At 40.7% G+C, this 27,039-nt stretch overlaps 1 protein-coding gene across 10 annotated transcripts in view; it reads left to right on the plus strand.

Annotated features, from left to right (window-relative positions):
- Window positions 1-27,039, plus strand: part of PDE4B (phosphodiesterase 4B) — a 564,992-nt gene that overhangs the window by 448,986 nt on the left and 88,967 nt on the right. For 9 of the 10 annotated variants that reach the window (XM_074334882.1, XM_074334883.1, XM_074334879.1 and 6 more), the window contains 3 exons: window positions 7,192-7,228; window positions 7,356-7,426; window positions 16,589-16,638. In XM_074334882.1, coding sequence (XP_074190983.1) covers window positions 7,192-7,228; window positions 7,356-7,426; window positions 16,589-16,638 — 158 coding nt within the window. Of the gene's footprint in view, window positions 1-7,191; window positions 7,229-7,355; window positions 7,427-14,602; window positions 14,613-16,588; window positions 16,639-27,039 lie in introns of all 10 variants that reach the window. The other variant, XM_074334887.1, reaches the window with a different exon arrangement.

Here is a 27,039-nt window from a genome sequence, read left to right on the forward strand (position 1 = left end):
AGGTGACCACTGTGCAGTGGATCATATAGAACCAAGTAAGTTTCTGACCAAGGTTTGGAGGGGGGCTGTGACGGTGAATATACCTGGAGTTCTCTCTTCCACTAAGAGAAACACCTTTGGGGACTTCATATGGAGGAAAAGCACAGGAAATGGCATGAGCTCAAAGTAATTAGAGCTTCATTCACATAATGTCTCATAGATGAAAGACTAGCTTTGGAAGGCAGCTGGCAGTTCCCCAAACTCATGCCAAAAAGCCTCATAGGCCTCAGGGTCATTCCAGAGGCTTCCCAGAAAGTTCCAATCAAATTTCAGATTAAACCCTGGTGATTCTGTACTTAGAATCAAAAGGTTATAGAAATGTTGAACTTGAATAGACTTTAATGATCACAGTCCAACTCAGCCTATAGCTGTAGAAACAGAAATCTAGTTCTGAATGAGTCTGCAGCCGCGGTCCTAAATACCAATGGTTCCATTTTACCGACCAGCAAAAATTTCCCCCAACTTTAGAACCAAAATAGTGTTGCCAACTTTAGATTTAGGCAAGTAAAGATTGTACAGGTAAGTTATCTAGTATCATTCTCAATCTTTTAATGAGAATAACTTTTTAAAATAAAAAAAGTAGGAAGGCACCCTTTTATAACGAACAACAGCTCTTCTCAAGAAAAACAGCTGGCAATATCATGTCACCCTCTCAAGGACACTAGGAACAGGATCCGTTCAAATCTTTAAGTGAGTGAAAATAGCACTGAATTTGGTTTAACAAATATTTCAACATTATAGTAAAACTTTTATGTATTTGTCAGTTGAGGTGTTTATATTCCCCAACACAACAAGAAGTGGAGTTTGAATAATATCCAGATTCTTCTGGTATTTCCTTTTACCAGGACCATTTTGAAACATCCAGTATCACACAGGTGGTATCTGGTGCTAAACTGGAAGTAATGCTCTCAAAGCGATTTCACCCGAATATTCCTCTTCAGGGTGAATTGAAATAAATAGAGGGACAGCAGCCCCCGAACCTCTGACTGCTTCCCTTGCCTTCCATACATAGAGCCAAGAAAAGGAGGACAGTGACAGGAGTGACGTCTTGACACAAAGGCCATTGCTTCGGGGCTGCAGGATGTCCCCTGCTCAGGAGCCCCTCATACCCAGCCCAGACCAGTCATGAATTTATAGAAGAGGTGGACAACTTGACATAATTTCTTTGCATTAAATCCTAGTGGGAGAGACAACACTAGCTTTTTAAAATGTCTCATCTGAACTCTTTCAGAAGAGTAAGAGGAAACTCAGGCCGAGAAAGTCAGTGCAAAGAGTAAACATGTGAATGGAAAATTAAAAGTGGCTTTAACTTTTACCAATAGAAGAGAGATTGACAAAAGCCTTTCTAGTAAAGAACACATATCACTGTTGGCTCCCAACAGGAAATTTCAGATGCTTTCCTAGATGGGGCAATAATTTGTTGGTTTCTGTTCTGTTCCTGTGTTGTAGTCATCTCTAACGTAATGCCTTTGTATCTGTGGTACAGATTTCCCAATGGGAACGGAAAGTACTGGAAACTGGTGAGGCCAGTGATATTGCCCTAAACTGTGGTGGGAACCACCCTAGACAGAATCCAGTTTTGATTTTCCACCTGCAAAGCCACAGGGAAGGAAGAGCCATGTCTCTTTCTTTGGGTCGTCTCATCTGCAAAGCTTTATAAAGACAAGGAGCTCTTTAAAGACACCATTTGTGTGAGGATGAAGTGTCTAGAGAGTAGTCAAGGGAAATGAGACCTAACAACCAAGAAGAAAAGCAGAAATAACAGCCCATTTAAATTTAAGACCTATTGATTGATAGACTAACAAAAACCATAATGTGGTATCTAAGACGTGCGTGAGACTTAACTGCTATCACACTTACTAGCACCATGACTTTAAGACATTGAATCTCTTTTATAGTGTGTAAATTATCTGTAAATAAAAATACACATTTATTGAGCATTTCCTATGTGCTGCGTACTATTTAAAGTACTTTACACATTTTAACTCATTTAATCCCCATAATCCCAATGTGGTTGGTACTGGAATTTTCTTGTCTTAAAGATAAGGACATTGGAGCACAGACGTTAAGTAACTTGCCCAATAAATGGGGGACCAAGGCTTAAATCCAGGGAGTTTAAGTGATTAAACCGTGTGGCTATCTAGTATATAAACAGACACTAAATGAGGATGAAAAATAAAAATAATGATATTAATTTCTGTTCTGCCTCCCTTTCCAACTGTTTTAAGGATCATATTCATTCTTTCTTTTTAAAACAATCACTTACCTTTAGGCACTTTGTCAACAAATAGGACACCTCCTATGTCTTCAAGGGAGCTAAAAGTATAGGAAGTCAGGGCAGCTGGTTCGCTCAGTGGTTAGAGCACAGCGCCCATAACACCCAGGTCACCGGTTCAATTCCCACATGGGACAGTGAGCTGCGCCCTCCACAACTAGATTGAAAAAAACAACTTGAATTGGAGCTGATGGGTCCTGGAAAAACACACTGTTCCCCAATATTCCCCAATAAAAATTAAAAAAAAAAAAAAAAAGAAAAGAATAGGAAGTCAATAGGCAGTTTTAATACGTGCAGGAAAGGGTAGTCATAGAAAGGTTTACGCAGGACTTTGAGAGGTCGAGCCAGGCGGGGCAAGAGGCCTACCTTGAGGACTTACAGCTAAGGGAGAGGAGTTAGCCACGCAGAAGGGTGTGCAGGCGAAAGGGCCACGTGCTAGCTAACTCACTCTAGTTGGCAGGAGCAGGGTGGGGAGCCACAGCCCAATATGGCTGCGACAGCGAATGGGAGGGGATGAGGAAGTGGTGGAACACAAAGCTAGAGAAGTAAGCAGAGGCCTCGTCATGAAAGGCCTGTACTAAGGAGGTGGCCTCTGTGATGCAGGCGAGCAGTTGGGAGCTGCTGGAAGCTTTGAAGCAGGAAAGTACAACATCAGAGGAATGTTTTTGAAAGATCGCTCTGATTTTGGTATGAAGAGGAGTTGGGAGGGTGGACAGGCCTAAAGACTAGTGTCCAAGAGCCAAAGGAGAGGCTGCTTTGGTAATCCACATAATAGAGGATGGACACCTACCTTAGAGCAGATCCAGTGGCAGGTTAATAAATGTTTGCAAGTTAGGATCAACAGGGGTTGGTGGTTGATTGTGGGATGAGAGACAGAGAGGTTTCAGGATTGACCAACAAGATAGGTGGTTGCACCATCCCCTAGAGTCGAGAACATTCTCTTATTACATGAAATAATGTGTATGAAAGTGCGTTGTAAATGGTAAAGCAAAATATAAATAGTTCTCTTGATTCCAACGAGGGCGGACATGACTATCCTATGGAAGTTCTCACCAACTGGGAAGATAGACCTGCAATTCTTTAATTATAATAATGATGCTGCTGCTACTAATAAGAATAACTATAACTAAATAATTAAAGTGCTTTTTAGCTGCCAAGCACTGTTGTAAGAGTTGTACATGTATGATAACTCATTTGCTTCTCACAACACCCCACTTTACAGGTGAAGAGAGTGAGGCATAGAGAGCTAGCCTGATGTCTCATAGTTAGCAATGGTGCAACTGGGAAACAAACCAGTGTGTGTGGCTCAAAATCTGTGCTCTTAACTGCAATAGTGTATGTGTCTCTACAAAGCAGACTAAAATCAGTGTTACAAGAAAAATATAAGTAAAATTCTGTGTGGTAGGTATGAAACAAAGAAAGGTGCAATGAATAAAATCCAAAATGCAGTAGGAAGTAGCATGTGCTTTCTAGAAAATCATTTCATTATTTAGAGTAGGCCTACACTCAATTCTAAGACGCTCACTATTCTCACCTCCAATTATTTGATCAAAATGTAATGTGCTAGTTTTGTCACTAGATGGTGCTTGTGACACAGTTCTGAAACCTGGCCTGGCCTCTTCGCTTAAGAGGCATTGCCCACTTGAGTGGTTTAAATCTATCACTTTCATAACCGATCAAGTATTTGGTTATTTCCATGTCATTTTATTCTTAATTATCAATATATCAAATTATGATTTAAAATTTTAGAATAGTTTCATAAACAATCTGGCTGTACTCAAATAGGAGTTTGTTTTTTCCTCAACTTACCTATGAATTATCTCTAGCAGCTATTGACATACAGCATTAGCTCTTGCAGTTCAAATCCTTTAAGGGAGCCAATGCTGGGGGTCTGCGAGTCCATCCCTTGCTTCTGAATGTTCTGCTCTGTTAAACTTCAAAAGTTCGGTAACGATAAAGTCATGTTGACATGGTGCTCTCTTAGTTATTTGTTTATCTCCCTTTAATCATTACTTTGTACAATTTTAGTAACTCCCTATTATGCAACAATATATCAACTTTTGGTACTATATATGTATTAGATTTGCTTATATTATTTAGCGTTTGTGGAGTATGTAGACACCAGAAAGCCAGGAGTCATAGATGATCTGCTTAATTCTAACTCTATTACCTTATATCCAGTTCACCCTAATGTCTTATGAACAATGTGAACTTCACAGTAGAAATCTGAACAAATAGCTACATATTCCATCCCTCTAAAGTTCATCTGAAGAAAATAGGTTGGGAAGAGGCGGTTCTCAATACAGTTCACCACCCTGCATGTATCACACTGCTCCTCTCTTCATCCTTTATTCTGTCTCTCCTTTCGGCTCCTCTCCAAGAATCCTGAGGTTCTTCCTTTGGTTCTCTCTCTCTCTCTCTCTCTCCATATATATATATATATATATATATATCCTACCACCTCAGCAAGCCACCCTCTGCCATTGCTTTAATAGTCCCCACTATTGCAGGTAACTCCTAAATTTGCAGCTCTGATTCCCATATTTCAGCCTTTCCACTTGATGACTATACCAGGATATCTTAACAAGTATCTTAAAACACAACCTGTGGGAAAGTGATACATCTCCTCCCGCAACCTCTCCTCACTTTCTTGTTTCTTCTACTCATGACTTCACTAGTTTCCCGGATACCTATTTTGTAAAACTGAAAATAATATATCTCTATGACCACTTATCCAATGCAATGGCCAGTTCCTGGCAAGACGTTTAGAGTCTCTTCAAATTGTCTTTTCCTAGTTCTTCTCTGCCTCACCTATTTCTTCTCATCTGAATGACTGGCAGTAGCTCCTTATTTTCCCAGCTCTTCCTCTCTAACTCGTCCCTTCGTGTCATTTACTTTCTAAAACATTTTTCTGTTTGCCTATCTCACTAAAAACCTGAACTGGCTCTTTTCTTGCTACTGAGTTAAGCACCAACTCCACAACCATTGTTGATGCTGTCCATAATATGGGCATGGGAAGCTTCTAGTCTTGTCTTCTATAACTGTCTATAGTTAATGCAATCAGATCTACCCAAGCCGGCACCAGGCATCTCGGTGGGTGAATATGTTCAGTAGTTTCCCATTTCAAAGCCTTTGTTCTAGCAATGTCTCTCATTGGTAGCTAGCATGTACCATGTGTGCCATTTAAAACCTGCCCTTAAAAATTCATGTCACCAAAAAAAAAAAAAAATCATGTCACATGCTACCGGTTCAATCAAGCCTTTCCTACTTCCTCTAATCTGTGGTTGTCACCTCTCCTCTGCACCCCCCATTAAGTATCCGTTGTTTGTATTTCTTGTTCTATGTTTATACTATCTATTGCACTATTTTGAATATTTTTCTGTCTCCCCTACTGGGTTTTAATTTGGGATTATGGATTCTGTATAATTCAATCTGTCTACTATGCAGAATCATTGTAAAATAGGAAATATAGTGGTTAAAAGCATAGATTTTTGGAATCAGACAGTCTCAATTCTTCCCCTTAATATAAATCTGCTAGTTAAGCAGTTGTTTGACTACTCTGAGCTGTGATATCATCTATAAAATGGGAATTGTAAGAGTACCTGCTTCAAGTCTTGTCACAAGAATTAAAAGTGATAATGCATATAAAGTGCTTAGCACAGGGCCTGACGTCCAGTAAGCGTGTAAAGCATGCTTACGCTCGTCAGTGTGCTTTTTATAAGTCACTGTGCAAAAGTGGATGCACAAGAAGTTTAGCAGATTGGATTGAAGGGGGACTTCTAGCTCAAGACAAAAGTAGGAAGGGAAATATTATGTTAAATAAGACCCCAGAGTAAAAGCCTGTGTTAGAGGAGAGACCCACGTGGACATAAGTGTTCGACTCTGGGTCCCCAGGCCTCACACAATGCTTGGTACGGGGCAGATGCTTAATAATTAATGGTTGCATTCACATAATTAACTAGTAAGGCGCCATATTTGTATGGCGATCATGAGAACAAAGTGATAGATCAGACAGTAAAGGCAGCTCATTGTCAAATGACCTCTGTGTGACTCACACTGTGAAAGCAAATTGGCCTGATTTGGTGTCTGCAGCTCAGGCCGACGTGTCTTCTAATGACTTTCATGGAGAGTTTGCTGCATGTGGGCTTAAGTCAATTTATCATCGAAGTGTGTGCCAGAGAGAGAGAGCATTTCTGAAAACACAATTTTGACTGTTTCTAAGTAAAGATTTACATAACACTAGGTACAGCTTAATCGGATCTTTGGACAAAATGAGCAACAATGATATCGTAATAGTAGATTCAGTCCGCACACTCCCCATTAAAAGCTTTTCCCTGGGTACTTTAAGAAAAAAGTTCTATTAAAAACAAAAGTAATGGGATTCCCAGACAGAAATCTGTGTTTAAATGGCATTAAGGCTGTGGTTCAAATCAACAAAAGCCAGGAAATCCAAAGTTAACCTTTATCCAGACTGTTATACCATTTTTTCCAACTCTGTGTGTGCCTGTGAGCAGCCCCCCCTTTGAATTTCCTGGCTCTGGCAACCCAAATCCACAAGTCGCTTTGAATTACAGTACTCTGGGTCTACTATTTAATGGGAGTATACCCTGAGGATATATGCTTACGTGCTAATGCTTTTATGTGTAGTCACTGTAAATCTACATGCCATGAACCTAAATTGTTTTTTCTTTTTTTTTTTTTCTTTCAAGTTCCTGAGATCCCCATTTATGCTTCAATCAGTCCTGCCTTATGTCTAGGTAGAAGGACTTGTATAACATTTGCATTGCTAACACTGATAAAGGTTAATATTACAGCTTATATGTCACCTTTGTGATTCAAATGCATTTTTAAATGTTTCTTTTCTCTCTTTTCCCCAGACATGGCGATGACCTGATTGTAACGCCTTTTGCCCAGGTATGTATGTATTGTGCTAGCCCTGGGTCACTCTCACTCTGTCCCTGGTTCTACTTTTTAAGTATGGCTTCTGCACCTGCCCATTCATCTCCTTTCGTTCCTAACCATTTAAACATTTTCCTTACAGGTTCTCGCCAGCTTGCGAAGTGTGAGAAACAACTTCACTCTACTGACAAACCTGCATGGAACATCCAATAAGTAAGCATGGACTTTTTATGGAATCATGAATCCTTTCAACAAAGTCAAAACCACTGAACAGTACCAAAACAAAACAAAACAAAGAAAGAACGTAAAACAAAAAAACAACAAAAAGAAAACAAAACAAAAACAAAACTGTTGCCTGGAAATTTGCCATCCAAGCTAAGTTAGGCTACACAATGAAATTTGAAAATATGATGGCGTACCATCGTATTTTAGAATTAGTAAGATGTTAGAAATTAGTCTGGATCTTATTGATCTTTGTACCCTTAACACTTACTATACAATAGGAATTCAACAAATGAAATAATGAGATGAGGATTTTGTTGACTTTCGTATTTACTTTTTTGGAAAGTATGAATACTTCTCAGTAATAGCTATAAATTCTATTAAAATTCTTTTGGAATAGCTATTAATGAATTCAGGGATTCAAACTTGAGATTAAAAGTACCAAAAAGTTCAAGTCCCAGTTGCCTATTTTATAATAAGATATAAACAGATTCATGCAATTTGATGACTACGTGTGGGATGAGCTTCTCCTCTTCTCCCAACTAACTACATAATGCTGGTCATTTCAATGAACATTTCTGAACCCTTAGTCTCTTCATGTGTAAAACGAAGTGTTTGAACTTGATATTCCCGAAGCAACTTTCTCCTTAGAAATCATTTCAATCTATGAGTCTAAGTGTTATGCAGTTCACTGTCCAACATTTTAAAAGACCACCACAGGGCTTTTAGAAGGTCATAGAATCTGTGATCCTGGAATGGTCGGGCTGAAGGAGACCCTTGAAACCATTGATTCAACCTCTTTGTTTTACAGGAGGAGAAATCCAGGCTCTCTAGCAACTTGCTAACAACTACACCGTAGGGTATAGATATACCAAGGCCAATTCCTAAATCTCCCAAGTTTTCCAGCCAGTATTGTCTACACAGCACCTAGTTTCTCTAGTCTTAGCTAAATTATTCATAGACTCTCTATTTTGATTTTATCCAAATTTTCAAAGGGTGGAATTGTTAAAAATGGAAGTAAACTCTGCTTTGAAAGCTTACTTTTTCTCTCTCTGTTCTATAGCTTGTTGCTGAGCCTCCTGTGAGAGCTCTGCATACCCTAATGGAGTCTCTCCTGTCTTTGGTCTCTCCTCTAAACTGTTGCCCAAACTGCCACCCGAGGGATTTTACCGCATGCTGTTTGACCTTGCCATTCTCCAGTTTGAAGCATTTCCGTGGTTCACTCTTACCACTAAGATAAAGTTTAAATGTGAACGATTGGCACCCAAGACACCTCATGATCCAACTTGTTAGTTTGATTGACAGATGGGTTTATATTTGATACAATATCCGCAAAAGCTGAAGGCTTGCCCAGCCTCTTTTGCAGTAGTACTCTCTGTTTATTCATTTATTAAGTAATTTACCCAACAAGTGTTTAGTTAGTACATGCTATTCATCCATCCATATATGTACGTCTTTAACAAATATTTATTGAGCACCCGCCTTGTACCAGGCACTGGTGATATAGCAGTGACCAAAACAGACAACTTCTCTGCCCTTTCAGGGCTCCCATTCCAACAGGAAGCACCAAGGCCTTCAGTGAGGAACCCTCAGAGCAGGTCTCTGGCCCCAGGAGATCACAGTCCAACAACTGTGGTCTGCGTGTTCCCGGCATGTTCTACTCTCCATCCTGATCATGGACTTACTGTTCTGTCTTCCTAACATGTCTCTCTCCAACCTGCCGTAACTTGCCTGATGAAATCCTGCTTGTCTTTTCTAACTCATCTCTAGTATCACCTTCACCAGGGTGCTTTCCCTGACCCCACTGAGGCTACCTGAGCGCCCCGCAGTGGCCCTCGAAAACCCTGCCAACCTTATCATACCATTTATGGATCTCTGTTCCCCCTTAGACAATATGCCCCTTGAGGCCCCTTGAGAATTACATTTGCTTTTCCTTGAATTTCTTCCAAGACTTAGAATCCCTGACACCTAGTGAGTGCTCCATAAATATTTATCATACATATAAATTTCTCAATAAGTAATTATTGGAGAAAGACCACCAATTATTTAGAAAATTACTTTTTTGGAGTGGTCCCTTCCCTGTGCTTACCTTCTTTTCTTTACAGAGTATAGCCACTAGAACCATACTTACTGGTTTCATAATTCAATTCTACCACTTGAAAATTATATGGCTTAGGCAAATTAATTAACCTCTCTATATCTTGGTTTCCCATTACGTAAAATAGGGTTGTTCTGAGGATTAAATATGTTGATAGTTGTAAAGCATTTATAACAACATCTAGCACATGGTAGATGCTCAATAAATGGGAGCTATTACATTGATAGTTACATTTCTTTCACTGAATCCAGAAACTATGCAACACTTCGGTGATTTCACATCCATTATCTCAGTTTCAATCACCGTAAATGATATTCATGACAGATATTGTTTCCCCCACTCTATGGATAAGGAAACACAGCTCAGGGAGATTAAATGACATGTATAAGAACCTACCACTTCTGGGGAATATCAGAGTCATATCTGAAACCTGGTATCCTGAATCTTATTACAGTGCTCTTTCCATTCACTACTCCTGTTAAATCTTTGGGACTATGGGAAGACATTTCTGAAGGCTGTGGAACAGAGAGTCATTTGGGAAGAACTTATGGAATAGATGAAGGTCAGAGAGCCTGACGGCAGAGACATGAGCTATGAGAGTGTTTTCAGAAATTTAAATTGAGGAGGGGAGGTCTGTATCAAGGCAATGAAGGTTGGAATTGGGAAGGAAGGGATTTTAATAAGAACATTTTTCAAAGGCTTCTTACAAAGCAGGGCTCAAGATCACTACATTAAATAGCTCCAGGGGCAAGAGTTGTGGGGCAGGGGAAATTGGAGGCACGTTTCAGTTACTGGTTTCTTACCATGGGTCTTGGAAGTTCGTCCTCTGGTAGTAGTCTTGGGGACTTTCAGCCTAACCCTGCTGATTAATAGGCTACGTCATCTGAAGCTACTTTTTTTGCAAATTAGGTCTTTCCAGAGCCTTAAGTGTTTTGATCCACATAAACCTTCGGGAACTGAGTATCCTCAGACCATAATTGCCATATTCAGAGCTGACCCAGAGCCCAGTCTCACATGCTGGCTGAAGACCATCTCCCAAATCATGGCCCTTTGTGTCATCTTTGGTCCAGACCAAACCACACTCACCAAATAGATCTCCACCAGTAAGATAGTTGCATCTAATGATCTTTCTCAAATCCATACCCATATTTGTACAGAGTTGAGCCTCATATTGATTTCAAGTACTTCCTTGAAACCAACACCAACCAATAGAAGTTCAAGGCAGGGCACATCCACCACTAGAGCTTCACCAGAGTGTTGAGATTGCCTCAGTCCAGCCCAGGCTAAGAACTGAATGATGGGTTTCAGCTACAGATGGAGCAGCCCGTCAGGGGCAGAGTAGAAAAGTGGAAAATTGAATGCACTCCATTCTATTCCTAGATAGGCAATACCCTCAAGCAGATAAAGAAAACTGAAGACAAGAATATCTGCCAGGAATGGATCTACTCTACGGAGAGCAGTTTTCTCCCCACATATTCACTTAACAGCTGAAACTGAGATTTATGGAACTCAAAAGTTTCTTTCCTGGATCTCTGTCTTGGGTTCCAGGGTGCCGCTAATTGCCTTGAGTGTAATATTTAAGCAGTAATTACGTCCTTGGAGTGGTTTTCATGAGACATCTGGATAGTGTGGTTTAGGATATGAAAAGGAACTCCCACATAGAACTATGCTTCTCATAAGTCAAGATTTCCTTTATCTTTTGGCTCTTTGCTCTGCATGAAAGCAGTCCATTGTCTGCCTGAGCTTTACCACCCAAAGGCTGAAAATCTCGGAGTTCCTGTTGAGGTGATTTCCTTGCACTTCCATGAAATGTTCCATTGAGGAATGCTTGATTGGGCCTGTTATTTCTTGGCTTCAAATTAAACCCTATATTTCCTTTGTCCCAGGAGTTAATTTTGAAAATATGGCTTTCATTTAGAGTTGTTAATTTAGATAAGCATCCCTAAAGCACTTACTGGCTTCAAAGAGACTGGTGGCGAAATCACATGGGTGCGTGGGAGTGTCTGCCATTCAGCAGTCTGATAATCAGGGGACAGAGCTGGGAGCAAAGCGATATCCTCCGTCATTCAGCTGGGTCATCAACGTCACAGATATCACTGGTGGCTAGCAGGAAATCATGCAACATCTCTGTATTAACATTACTCTAGGCATAACTCAATCAACATGTATGCAATCTTTCAGAAAGAATTAATGACCACTTAATTTTTTTTCAGTGTATATCTGAGGTGTCTTTCATTGCTTTATGTATTTTGGCATGGGATTTAAATTAGCTGAAAATAATAAAATTTTAAATATTCGGAGTGGGAAAGAACCTAGCCAAATTTTCTCAAGAATAAGTGAGGAAATATATGTAAAACCCCTCACATAGGACCTGGCACATTGTAAATTGGCAGTAAATGTGAGCTGTGGCCTGCTCTCCCCAAGGGAGGAAGAAATGAAGAGGTTGGGTGGGTTGCCCAGGGCTATACAGTTGGAAGAAGCCAGAGCCAGGATTAGCATTCCTGACTTTTTTTTCATAGTCCAGTTCTTTCTCCACTGTGCTATTCGGGGCTGGAAAGTATTCACTACTGCGGCCTTATTATTTTCCCTAGTAATGTCACAGTCTCCGGCAATCCAGGCATATAACTTCTCATGATTCTTCCATAAATTAGGGACCACTGGAAACTGGGCAACCAACGCCACTTTCTTCTGGCACTCACCATTTTCTCATTGGCACTCTCATACCCTCTAAGCCCTAATGCAGCTTCCAGAAGTCATTTAAAAGGTATCAATTTCATTCATTTAAAATGTCTTCAGCCTCTTTGCACCAGTTCTAAGTGATAAACCAAATAAACAGAGTCCATGCTTTTCCAAAGCTTATATACACAGATGCTTGTCTGAATTAACTCTAAAGAAAAGCTATATTTTCAAAGTTAACTCCTGGGACAAAGGAATTTATATAATTTTTATACTTTTCAAAAAGTCATTGGGAGAATTGGGTGCTATGAGTAGCGATGATACTAAGAGCTATGCCATTAAGGAAGCAGACATTTCCAACTTTTAGGGTCTCTTGGTTCAATGTCTCCTTTTACTGAAGCCTTCTTTGGAACTCAGGAAGATAGGGAAAATAAAATTGTTAAAAACATATTATTAATCGAATGAATACATAATGGATACCTATATCATACCAAATATTTAGCTGATTCCAAGGTTTCAAAGATAAACGAGGTGCAATCTTTGCTTAAATATCTTACAGGTGACTTGAGAAGACAGACAGGAAAGTGGGAATTTCAGTCTAGCATAAGCAATCTATGATGGGACAAGCATAGGACACTACCAGTAGCGCAGACAAGAACCACACACAGGAGGGAAGACTTTCCTGAGGAGGTGATGCCTAAACTGAGTCCTAGAACGTGTGAAGGAGTTTGCCACTTAAAGAAGCGGGGGAAAGTGTTCAGCTGAGCAAAACATACTCAAGAGCTCGGCCACATGAGTGTGTGCTGTGCGTGAGGAATACGTGAGGAATAGCCGATAATATGTAGGACCAAGATACTATAGGAAAAAGGAAACCAGATAAAACATTCATATGGTATTTAGCTCATCAAATCATTTTCACATCAATGGTTCATTCAATCAACAGTTCACCTATATTTATAGAGTTTCTACAATTTGTGAGGCAAGTTGGTGGGTCCTGTAGAGGTTACATAGAAAGGATCAGAATTGAATCCTACCATGAATGGGCCACAGATTAGTGGTTGGGATAATACATGCTCATATGAGGTTAACATGAGGAAATAACCCTAAAGGTACAAATAAAGCCCCATGAGAGATTAGAGGGAAGATCATTTTTAGCTAAGAGGATGGCATTCCTTGGAGAAGATGGCATTTAACCTTTACAAGTATGATTCTGACACCAATTACAATGCATGGGTTCCCCCACCCCTACATCCAAGCAATTCTCTGTTATACCAGTATTCAGCTCAGGTCTGATAGCATTTACCTGGAGACAGCGTCAGATCCCACAAGTTAAGGGCTCAGTCCTATAAGACTCTCCCTACTCCCATTTCAGATGCCAATCACAAGTGTAGGTTGCACTTCTACTGATCAACTTGCTCTAGATCAGAGGTTCCAAGGACTCCCTCTTTGGGGCTAATTAATTTGCTAGAGTGGCTCACAGAACTCAAAATATTTTACTTACTAAATTACTGGTTTATTACAAAAGGATATAGATGACACAGGAACGACCAGAGAGAAGAGCTGCACAGGGCAAGGTATGGGAGAAGGAGGGCTTCCTTGCTCTTTGAGCATGCCACGCTAGCATTTCCGCGTCTGCACCAACCAAGACCCGTGGGGTTCTCATGAAGGCTTCATTACAAAGAGACACCTGATGAAATCATTGGTCATTGGTGATTGAATTCAATCTCCAGCCCCTTTCCCTTTCCCTGAGGGCCTGGGTGGGGCTGAAAGTTTCAACCCTCTATTCACACCGTTGGTGTCCCTGGCAACCAGTCCCAGGGAATTTCCAAAAGTCACCTCATTAACGTAACAAAAATCACCTTTCTCACTCTCCTTACTTAGGAAATTCCAGGGGTTTTAGGAGTTTTTTTGCCAGGAACAGGAGGAAGACCACGCACGTATGTGTGTCTTATTATAAATCACAGAAGTATAGATGATATTTAGACACATGGATTTGTGCAGGGAGAGCTTTTCTTTCAGAGGAATGGCTTGAGCAGTGCCAGGAGAGGGATAGCACGTGTTCAAGGGGAAAAAAAGGGATGAGGTTTGGCCTTGACAATGTATGCCTTCCTTCCTTCCTTCCTTCCTTCCTTCCTTCCTTCCTTCCTTCCTTCCTTCCTTCTTCTTCTTTTTCCCTCCTCCTCCTCTTCTTCTTCTTCTTCCTCCTCCTCCTCCTCCTCCTTCTTTCTCTCACTCTTGCTTTCTCCCCTTTCTTTCTTCAATAAGTAGTTACTGAGTGCTTGGCATATGAAAGACCACGCTGGATTTTAAGGATCCAGTAGTGAACAAGTTGTTCCCCTGCTCAAATAAAGTTTACATTTAAAGTAAGGAGTTCTATATTGAAAGCTAATTAGACAGTGCTTAGTAGCACTTTAATTACAATTTTAAAGTGCTACTAAGGTGAAGTACAAGATGCATAAAAGCAAACAGCCAGTCAGCAGTTTGAAGTAAAATGTCAGAAAGGGAGAAATTCTGAGAGATAAGCTCGGAAAGGTATGTTGACGCCAAAGAGCAAAGGACTTTGAATGCCAGGCTAAGGAGTTTGGGATTTACTCTCTTAATTTTTCTGAAAAAGAGCCTTCAGTATTAGTATAGATGTTGTCAGCAGATTGGAAACTGGAAAGAACATGTACTTTGGATTCTGAAAGACTTAGCTTGGACTCCCAACCATGCCCGTTATAAACCACATGTGCTTCATTTCAACATGTGTCTTAACCGCTCTGAGCTTCAGTTGCCTTACCCTTCAAATGAGATGATAATAGATAATAATAGATGATAGATAATAGTAGCTCCCAATAGAAGCTAAGATGTACTTAGCACAGCGCCGAGCAGAGCAAAGCAATCATTGGATGTCAATTTCCCTTCCCTTGTTACACATGAAAATTTCATGCCACAGAAAGTTGAAAAGTACCTGGCCTCGGCTTGCCTTGCTAGTAAATGAATGGTAGATGTGAAACCTGTCTGTCAGACCCTGCAGCGATCAGGTATAATTATCTAGACACTAGGCTGCCCCTAAGGAACCAAAAATGGATGTGGAGCACTTAATAAAAACCTAGGAAAATAACTGTGGTCACACCTGTAGGGAGACCCTTCTTTCCCAATACCTTGCAGGCCATTCTTTATCATTCAGAATTTGGCTTCCTTCCCAAACTTGCCTATACATCAAAATTCACAGAGAAATAAAAAGTTACAGATTCCCAGGCTTCATTCCAGATATACTGAAATAGACTTTCCAGGCATGGGAAAGGGAATCACATTTGTAATAGTTCCCCAAGTTAGTCAGATATCTTCTATGTTTCGAGACCCACTGGCCTAGAGTCCCACTCTCTTGCTTGTTGCTAATATCCTGTTGATCTTCAGTGGGACAGAGAGCTCACTCTGCTAGTCAGTAGTCCTGAAAACGTGGCTCCCAGCATCAGCACCACCTGGGCACTAGTTAGAATACAAACTCTCAAGCCCACCCCAGGCTGACTGAATCAGAAACCCTGGGGGTAGTTTCCGCAATGTGTCTTCATAAGCCTCGAGGCGATTCTGATGTACCCTTCAAGTTTGAAGGCTATTACTCTGTACTATTTTGGGGAGGTTCTCTGGCAATGCACTGGGAATCCAGGAGAGTCTGGTAGTTCCACAAAGCATAAGAAGAATGGTGAGATCAGCAACAGATGTGGGGGAGAAGGGGGTGCAGGGAGGAGATAAAGAAGAAAGAAAAGATGGAGCCCTAGTATTGTGGAGCATGAGTTTATTTGTTTCATTTCATTCTTGACATTAGTAGGTTGTTGTGATGTAGAATAGTGCCCAGTTCCTCTATGAAAAGACCATTACATAAAATAAGCAACCTGGATTACTGTTCCTAGTGGCTGTGTGACCTTTGGCAAGAGAAAAGTCTCTCGGGTCCTCAGTTTCCTGAGGTGCAAAAATGAGAGGTGTGGACTGGTCGATCTCTAAGGACTCCTCTGGCTGTAACTTTCTACAGCACTGCCCAAAGGAGCTGGAATTCACTCTTAACATTTGGTGTCATTCCTGAACAAGGATATCCTCTTCTGGGGGCCTCCTGGAACAGGGAAACCACAAACAGAGGGGCTAGTTAGCGACCTGGAGTAAACGACTTCCTTCCTAGAGTGTTGGAGCATCCAGGAAGCTGTGCATAGGGAAATTCCAGGCCATCTGGATGTGAGAGAATTGCAGTCATCTACCCCTGTTACAGTAGCCTGCCTTCCGGAGGTAGCATTATGTCACTGGATAGCTCACTGTGGCCTGGAAAACTCCTCAGTGATCATGGGGATGCAGGGAGAGAATATTCAGACAAAGACTCAGGTCTTCTTTTCTCTCTATCTCCACAGGAGGTCCCCAGCCACTAGTCAGCCTCCTGTCTCCAGAGTCAACCTGCAAGGTAAGCCAAGTCCTGGCCTGTCTCCATATTTCAGAATATTGAATGTGCCTCTTATTCAGAACCTTTTTAAGAATGATAGCATTTGTTTGCATATCATGGCCCTCAAAATTATGTCTCTTGGTGACTTTTTTCAAAGGCATTCTGAAGCTTTACTTCGTTCTGTGTGAAACCCAATGAAAAGCAGTATTAAATTATTTTCACGTCATGTGTATGCCCAGGCTTTCAGCATGTGATGCGTGAGTGCTAATGCTGCTTCCCAGTACAGGAGCAGGAGGCAGAACTGTAACCATCGTGCAACTTGACCTCAGCTTGTTCTGCCCCGGTGAACTCCAGGAGAGCTAATCTCAAAGCCCCCCAGTCCCCAGGTGCTCCCATGTGGGCCTCAGGGCCCCACAGGCTATGTTTGTGGTTTTCCTTTTAGCGTCATCTATAGATCCCACTTGAATCTACATCCTTTCCAGGTGTGAAACCAAAGCGCCTCTCCAGGTCACAAATCATTTCTTTTGGAGGTCATCCAATTTCATTTCTCAAAGGTGTTTTAAAGAAACCCAACCTCCCATCTTTCAGGACTGTGCCTATGCTTTTCATGGAGAGTTGAGAGCTGTGTGCAGAGACGAAGGGCTACTTTGAAGGAGCAACATGGAGATGTGTAGAACATAAATTTTTCTTGACATAAGATACAACCAGTTAGATGACATTTTTAAAAGTGTAAAATGGAGTTTTTCCCCTTGACCCTGATCCCACTAGTGTAGCAGTGGTCTTGAGTAAAACCACACGAGAAACAAATAAGATGAACTCATAGTGAGATCGCCTAATACCTAACGAGCATTGCCTTTCTACACTTCTGTTTTCAGCATGCTCTTCGCTTCGCTTTATACTCATGATCTTCCTTGCTTGGAAGTTGTGTTCTCATATTGGTATCATGGCCATAAGTATAGTGGAAATAATACAAAAGCCCAACATTTAAAAGAAGGACACAAAGGCAGTAGTTTCCATTGGTGTGTTGGCTTCTGAAGTATTTATCATACGAGCTTTCAAAAATATTTCTATGAGAAAAAGGTTGAGAACAAGAATCGAAGTAACAGGAAGATACTGAGTAAAGACGATTTTACCTCTAGAGCTGCATGATATGAAATAGAGAGAAGCAAATAATACTATATCTATGGACTTGAAAAACCTAGTGTGCTGATGTACTGTTTCCTTTAGAAGTTTATAAAAAGAAACTGGATAAAGTGTTTTAACATAAAACTGGTGTTCCACACTTGGATCAAAGGAGATGGTTTTGGAACTGCTATCATTTTGTCATGCTGGCCTACCAGTGAGATGCTTTTGTTCACATTTCAGGTAGTCCAATGTGTTATGATACACCCTAAATTTGAATCACTTTGAATATTTAAACTATGTTTTCTTCTTGTTGTAATAAGTGCTGACAAACATTAGGAGAAATGGGATATTTATGGTTCGATAAATTAGCTCATTAATGAAAGATGCCGTTGGAAAGATCATTTTGTGATTATTGGCACAGTAACTGCAGCTTGGCAACTGGCGTCTTTTGCTCAATTCTTTTAAAACAATGGAGCAAAGAAATGACAATACCACTTAGGCAATTTGTTTTTGTCTGCCTTTGTGACAAACTACAAAAATTCTGGCTTTTCATTGGGAAGAGAATGTAGCGATATCAATTATTACGTAATTAGAGGTTTCAAAATCTTCTTAACGCTTAACCACAGTCAAAAAAAAAAAAAAGAAAAAAAGGAAGGAGGACACACACATCCTGTGTTTTGTTCTTATTATCAGCTTAAATAAGTCAGGCAGATTTTTCCTGTTATTTTAATATTTATCAGCATATGACAAAGAGGTGTGTTTAAATAGAAACTTTAAAGGGGAATGAAAAATAAGTGGCTCAGAGTGAACAAAATTGAAAGCTAGAGTGAGGCTTTAAAAGGTGATTTTTCTTGATAATAAGATAAGTTTTTCATTTATTATTTGAATCAAGGTCTAAGATAAAAGATACAAAGAAACCTACAATAATTTACACAGATTTAACAACAAGCCAGTTTGTAGGAAAGCCTCACTGACTTAGGTAACTATATTCTTGTGTAAAGTACTAAGTTTCAGAGAGAGAGAGAGAGGAAAGGCAATTCTTTTAAAAAGGCTTTTGAAAATGCATCTAAATGAAGGAAATGAAATTTATTTTAAAAACTACTTGTCAGAACCATGGTTAAATCGATACATTTGCTCTTACAGATTGATCATTAACTGGGATAATTCATGGGGAAATCAAAGCAAATCTCTCAATCTGTAATACCATCCTTCTCACTGTTTAACCAAAATTATGTTTTTTGGCTCTCATGATACAGCACAAATTCCCCTCCTCTGCAGAGACATCCTCATTTTCTAGAAAATCAATGTAATTGCTCTTTTTTTGTGCTATGGCAACAATTCCCGTTTAAGATATACCGTAATTCATGGCTTGCATGTCTCCTCCATGAGACCTCCGTGAGGGCAGTCGGTGGACCTTATTCATCTCTTTATCATTTCAAGTGTTTTACGTTATTTTCACATAGTAGGAAGACCATCCATGGTGACTAGACCAGGAGAACTACATAAAGGTTGGGGACTTTCTCTTAAGGAAAATGCTCACAAATTAAAATTTAATATGGGTCAGTATTTTTATCTCTATGGCTATGAAAAATATTCAATTGTGTGTTTTTTTGGTTTTTGTTTTGTTTTACTATTAAACATCAGTTATTGCACTGAATTTAAAAGGGGTTTGGAACACACTCTATAACTGTTTAAATATATTAGTGTGGTTCATATAGGTTTTAAACACAAAAAGTTAAATTTAAAAAGTTGGGATTTTGCACTTTGAGCGGGAAAGCCAGAGTAAAGTAATAGAGAATTTAAAACCCAGAAAGTAGAGCAAAGCAGCAATCATGTGCTCCTAGGTTAAGGTGAACCATGCAGAAATCCTGCTGTGGGCTATTGAAAATGCTAACGATGGGCAATTCAATGAGCATCTCAATTTTTGTTACATTTTGCCTTTTCACAAGAGTGAATAGCAGGCCTTTTCTACATGATGCTTAAGGAGTAGAACAAAACTGGAAAGATACAAAAGAAAGAACACTCCAAACCAAGGCAGGAATTTGGGTTCTACACACTCAAACTGGAAAACTGAAGTATTTCTCAGGATTTCAGACCCCAAAACTATTTTCAACAGAAAAAAAAAAAAAAAAAATTAGATAATTGCAAAAAATCAATGTGTGTGTGTGTACGAGTAAGGGTGTGAGTGTGTATGTGATGTGTGTGTGGTGTGTGCATATGCGTGTATAGGGTACTTGTCATGCTGTGTCCACCCATCCTATCTATCCCTTGCTTTTACATGCATTTCAGTAGTAATTACAGGTATGTCATGAAAGTGAGGATTTACTGAAAAGGTCTGTTATCAAGTGTTCACTGCCTTTACAAAATGATTCTTTACAAAAAGATAGAGACGTGTTTCTTTTAATGTCTAGCACTTCTGATTCATATAAATGTGACTTGATTTGTAATAATATGTGTCATATAGCCAACATTTTGGCAGTCATATTGATGTGTAAGGAGAGATGTTCTATGCTCATTTTCTTCCTCCAAAATTTGCCAACAAACGTATTGAGCAAGAGCATCACTAATGTCACAGATTAGATGTTATGAAGAACAACACCCAAGTCCATGGGTCATTGGAAATGACAGCAAACCATGTCAAGAAGATGACTAGGCAATTGCCTTAAGGACTTCTGGCCAGACTGCTGCAGACCCAAAAAAGTCTCTCCCAGCCTGACTCTCCACAACCCTGATTGATGGTAGTTTTCGACACCAGTCTTAGACGTATTTCAAGAAAAGTCTGTGTGTAGAAAAATAGGATAATCTAGGGCTTTCCAGTATGCCTGACATAGGTTAACTGAAGTGAGAAACAGACTTAATTTTTTTCAGAGCTCATGGAAATCTATTTCTTTTATTATGTGTCCAGGCCATTCTGGGGAGGAAATGACTCTTTACTGGTTGATAAAACAGAAAAAGAGACTTTCTCCTAAGAAGGCCTATTTCTCAGTATGAGTTCCTCCCATATCTTTACTTTAATTATGAATATTCCCCTGGAGGTTTATGGGGGTGTGGCAGATGCAGGGTCTGTTCGAGGAGTAGACAAGGGGCTCAGTGAGTTGTCTTGGATTCTAAGAAATTCAGAAAGTCATGACATTGATTCAGGTCTCATTCTTGGCCAGAGTTTCCAGGGCCTAGGATGAGAGATAGACTGTGTATGCACAAGCACTGGTCTCTCTGAGAACCACTGCAACGGCCTGAAAGCTGAGCTGTGTCCCATGACTGGCAATGAAGCGCACATAGGCAGAACATTTGCTTGGTTTCTACATTAAGCAAGAACTGTCAGGCGGGATTGCAACACTTACGGACAAACACGAATAAAATCAATCTTGTTACAAAGTCTGTGGCCATTCATGACAAAGAAGAGATTGGAGGAAATTAAAAAAAAAAAAAAAAAAAAGAAGAAGAAAGGAAAGGAAAAAAAGAAGACAAAACTAGAAATATCAGATTACTTTTTCTTCAGTATTCTGAATGTCGTGTGGCCTGAATTATTAGAATAATTGCCTTCATTACTCCCCTTGAGTTTTTAGGCAACTTATGGACAAAACAATAGGGCAAATGCACTTGAAAAGCCCTGGTAATTCTGAGAATAATTCCCCAATGGTTGTAAGAATTGCTTTTGTCTAAAATAGCATCCTTGTGAAAGTTTACCCCAGAGCATCAACATTGAGCTATTTATATTGATTTGCAATTATTCATATATATGTCTAAAATTAAGTATGGGTAGTTACAAAAATATTGACAAGTCAACATAAGTGCAAATAGTTAAAATGTTACCCTCGAGCAAACATTGCCAAAAATAAAGCCCTGCTCGTTAATGGCTATTTCGCCAGTTCAAAATTAATTTCTAAATTTAGTGTGAATGTTTCTTCGTATTAAATAAAACCAATGAGACCAGCAGCAGCTAATCTCTCACTTGCTGCCTAAAGAGTTAAGTTCGTTCCACGTTTACTCCACTTCATGTTTTTGCACTGCTGAGAAACACCATCCACCCACCCCCCTCTGAAAGTTGGAATCATGCATGTTAGTAAGTATTTGAGTTATGCTATTGACGTCAATGGAGTCATTAAATAGATTGCTGGCCCTCCCAGAGGCAAATCACTGCCAGGGACCTAGATACAGACGCGTTTTTTACAAAGACAACCATCAGGTTTTGCTATAGCTGCAAGCCAGAGAAAGGGAAAAGTTTATATTGTAGCAGACCTATCTCCAAACACAGTTTCTTTCTTTCTTTTGCATTTTAGTTCCGGCCTTTCTTTCTCTTTGGTTACAGTAGGCTCAGGCAGATGCCCAGATATGGTTACCTCAATGTTCTGTGCGCAAAAGCATCTCCTGTAATTGAGACCGTGAAGGGTGACACCTTTAGCTCTACACAGCCCATCTTGATGTTTACTTGATGGCATAAATTGTCTAAGCAAGTCATTATTGTCTGCCAGTAAGGCTGTGTTTGATGTATAGTTCTCTGAATAAACAGTTTCTTCCACACACACACACACACACACACACACACACACAATTTTGTCCTTCCTGCCGCTTCTGTGGGGCTTGTCTGCACCCCTTCTGTATGAATTCACCTTTATGCAGCCTGCACTGTGCTAAGGCACCCAGGCTCTGAAGCAAAGGGTGGAGAGGGAGACTAGGGAGAAAGATTCACTTCTCTCAGCCGCCTCATCTGCAGAGCTCCCGCAGGAGGCAGGAGGCTGGCCACGTGCCTGTGTCCTCCCAAACCCCAGCTGCTGCCTGCCTCAAGCCTGGTCATGCAGCTCCCAGGCGTGTCAGAGAGAGCCCTCAGGAATCATCTGTCCCTTTCTGGTTAGTCTTGACAGCTTTATTTACCTGGACAGCCCCAGGAGTCAGAGGTCACCTCAACCTGGACTCTTCCGCCTCCCAGGCTCATAGTTAGGGAGCCATCTTGAACAGACTGACAGCTTGCTTCAGATCTGGTTGTCAGAATCCACCATATTGCCTTTAGCACTCATCTCCTTCTCCGACCCCCATTCCTTTACTCCCTACACTCCCACTTCCTTATCAGTAAGTGTATATACAAACGCCAGATACGTGACCTCTCTGATAACCTCTTTTGGCTCATCTGGAGGCCCACATCCATCTCCCCTTCGCCATTGCTCCTTATCCCATATTCCTGGCTTTGCGTAGTGGCTTCCCCGTTCACCCCTTTATCTCTCTTGTCACCTCCCACAGCCAAGTCTTCTAGTTATGATTTATGTTATTTTCTTAGTTGGCTGTCCTTTGCCTCCAGGATAAGATCCCCACTTCTTAGCAGATATGCAAAGTCCTCCAGAATTCTCCTGATTTATTCCTTGCCCTCATCTCCTACTTTATCCCCTGCCGCATGCACAGCTGGTGGCAGAGGTGCACTGAACACACTGTCCCTCAAATGTGCCAGGCTCTTTGTGCCTCCTTGCCTTGCTTTGTGCATGCTGTTCCTCCTGCGTGGGCTGCTCTTTCCCGAAAACACCGTCCACATATTCAGCTCAGGGATTCTTCTTACACTGTTGCTATGAACCAGTTCTTTATTCTCACTGATTCCTGGATTCTGAAGTCAGGATTAATCTAAATACATAGTCTCAATCCAGAGCCTGATAGGTAGGCCAAGCTCAGTAAATACTAGTTCCTTTACCCATCGCCACCTGGAAACGGCCTTTTCTCTCCTTCGACACCCAGTATGGATGGCGCCTTTCGGATGTGCTCCCTGCCACTCACCTAAAATTACTCTCGGTTATGATCTTAAGTATCTCGAAATCTCAGTTATGGTACTTGTCATCTTATGCTGTAATTATTGATTTAATTTTCTCCCCTTGTAAACTAAGAGTGTCCCAAGTTCAAGTACTAATGCACTTTTAAAAATTTACCTCCAATTTGTAGCATCTGACCTGGAATAGTAGATGTTCAATAAATGCTTATGGAATGCGCAAATACAAATGAGTGTACGTCCATGCCTGAATCAGAAAGGCTTGGAAACTGAGGCTCATAGTAGGCTTTTTTTAAGGCTTGTCTAAGCACCTTCTAGCTCTGAGGTATGTACACAAGGCTGACATCCGTGGCTAATCTTGACTGCATGTGACTTTTCTTCACTTGAAGTGAACTCTTTGTTATCCATTACTTCAAGAGGAAGTGGCAGTGTTGAAAGAAATGAAAAAAGAAAAAATGACTGAATGTGACTAGCTTATCATACTGTCTTATGCTTTTAGTGCCTAGCAGTGCCTGGCACAAAGTAGGTACTCAATCAGCATATTGAATTGAATGGGGTTGGGAATCTCGGGTCAATCCCTTGGACAAATTAGTCCTCTGAGATTCAGTTTCCTTATATGAAACTGTGCATTTTAATAGTCTATCTCATAAGATGGCTGTGAGGACTAAATGAGAAAAGCTATGTGTGTGGTTAAGACACACATAGTGGTTAAGAGTGAAGACTCTGGAGCCAGAGTGCTGGTCAAATCCCACCCCTTAGACACTGGGGACAAATTAGGACAAATTATTTACCCTCTACATGTCCCAATTACATCATCTCCAAAACTGGGAAGGCAATTGTACACACCGCATACGTTGGTTGTAAGGATTAAATATACAAACATATGGAGAGCACTTAGAAGAGCTCCTGGCACTTAGAAAATGTCAATCTTAGTATCGGTATGAATTGTGTTGTACAACATACTTCCCACAGTACCCAGCACATACGTAGCAGGTGGTCAATGTGTGATAGCTGAGAGCCCAGGCCTGCCGGTATGAGCAGGGAACCAAAACAGAAAACCTTGTTGAGAGCTGTCTCAAGGGTCCTAATCTACTTCCTTTCCATAGTAAGACAAACTAGAAAGTCATCTTTCTTTGAATTTTAAGATTCTTTTCCCTTGACTGTAAAAGTCTGATTATGTAGAAATAGATTTGGAACCGAAGGTAGGATTCTCCAGGACATACAGGAAAAGCTAAGGGAGCTGTAGGGAGAAGGGAGCTGATACCAAATGTCAGAGGCCAGTGTAGAAGTATGGTTCTTTCTCTTCGAAACAGAGTGCAACCAAGAACACCCAGTTAGGATTCTGATAAACTGGATCTTCGTTCATTGAGGGTTTTCTTTGGCATAAGCCTGAGAGGACTTTACTTTATGAGAGGGAATAATTACAGCTCTACAACTCATTACAGTTGTGTTTACATACAATGTGAAGGCTTGGCACACACCTGCACAGGCACAGGTTTTTTACCTCAGGGAGCTCAGCAGAGAATAGTAGCCGCAGGAGCTGGTGCAGAGCTTCCCTTTAGAGAGAAGACAAAATCTACTACCAGCAGAGTCCAGCCTGGGGGAGGCCTTTGACTCCTTTTGGAAATACTCTTATGCCCGCTCTTAATTACTTCTGGGAAGGGAAGCCACCCTCATACCCACCTACCCCCATCTCTCTTCTTTATTGGGAAGGTAGGAGACAAGGAGGTCAGGGTTGGCCTAGAGAAGAATGAATAAGGATATTGGGAGATGAAGGAGGAAGGAAGAAGACCATCTAAGTTCTCTTTTCTGCCTCCTGCATCCCCAAGACCAAATGATCCTGGGGGGGTTGGGGGGGGCAGGGTGAATTCTGCTTGCTTGCTTCTGATCAACCCCTGGCCAACACATTATGGAGTTGTCTCCAGAGCTGTTCTCGGAAGCCAGGGCATTTCAGGGAACAGCCTTTCACCCAAGAGAACAGAAACAAAGCAGCGACTGTCCCTTGAAATAGAGAACAGGCAACAGAACTCACTGGATCTTTTTCTTAATTTATTGTCTTGACTTATTTCTAGCCAGAGCTGTTGACAATTACCAAAAGTGACCCCTCAGAGTTTTGCGTACTTTTCCTGCCCCCTCTTTGGCTGTGTCCCTGGAGTGAGCTGGGGCCATGGCAGTTATCCAGTTCATTTGATCCGTGGAGGTAGCCAGGTTAGATAATGAAGTCTTTGCCCTGCCTCCTCAGTTGTACTTTGGGCTTCACATTTCTAGGGTCTAGTCTGGCTAGTGCTGCTTATCTAGTAAACTAGATAATTTCCAAAGATCCATACGCCTGCCTCTGATTGCAAGAAGGGACAGGACTAGCAGTTCTTGAACTCCTGTTATGTGCCCTCTGTATACATACGTGGGGCTTACTCAGACCACACAGTGAGTAAGTGATAAAGTCAGAACTGAAACCTAGATCACTATTTCTTGAAAACCCATGCTCTTTCCTCTAGTCCTGACCACACTGTCCCTGCCTCTACCCCACTCTAAGCGTCAGATGTTATAACTCACAGAAAGGGGGATGGTGACAATTTCACAACAGGAGAGCAAACAAAGGTACTGAATTTTCTACAACCTAAACAATTACTAGATAATAGAAAATTTCCTTGAATTCCTTTGTCATCTATCCATTTTACTGTAAGTGGTAAGAAAATGTGTAAGTCTTGAGAAAAATGTCTCATACGTGTCCATTATTTATTTACTCATTTATTCGTTTGATAAACATCCTACTAAGTGCCTGCTGTATATGAGACACTGGTGTTACACACTGGGGATACAGTGATGAAAAGAATGAATTCAGACCTAGACTTTGTGGAGCTTACAGCCCAGGAAATAGTAAATGAATGAAATGCATGATTATACATTTGATCATTGTAATGAAGAAAGTACAGAATGCTATAATATTGCCTTACAATTTCACCTGTAAAAATGGGAATAATACTGGTACTTACCATTTGGGTTACTGTCATATTTAAATGAGTATTTACTAGTACTTACCATTAGGATGCTTGTCATATTTAAATTTGGAATACTGCTTCACATCTAGTTATATTTCATATTCACTTTAATTATTATCATTAGTTATTATTGGGATTGATGTAGATTAGGGGACAGGGAAGGCTTTTGTAAGTGACCTTGAACGTGAGCCCTGAACACTGAGTAGAAGCTGGGCAGGTAGAGACAGTAACTAACACCTGAATGGTGCTACAATCAGAGACCTGGGTTGATAGAGTGACAGTGAGGGGAAAGGCCAGAGAATTGAGAGAGGCCCGATTGAGCAGGGCATTTGTAGGCCATGGTAGAACATGTAGCTTTTATTCTAAATTTAATGTGTGTTGGGGGCGGGGGGGAAGAGATGGGACGCATTAAAGGATTTTGAGAAGGAGATTAATATGATCTATTTGAATTTTAAATACAGCACTTCTCCTTGAGCCACAAAATCTGGGTTATTGCTACCTCTTATGTGCTCCCCAGCACGTGTGTTTCTCTGTCAAGATACTCAGCACCTG

This window comes from Rhinolophus sinicus, linkage group LG06 (genome assembly GCF_036562045.2).
Source record: "Rhinolophus sinicus isolate RSC01 linkage group LG06, ASM3656204v1, whole genome shotgun sequence".
Classification (NCBI taxonomy): Eukaryota; Metazoa; Chordata; class Mammalia; order Chiroptera; family Rhinolophidae; genus Rhinolophus; species Rhinolophus sinicus.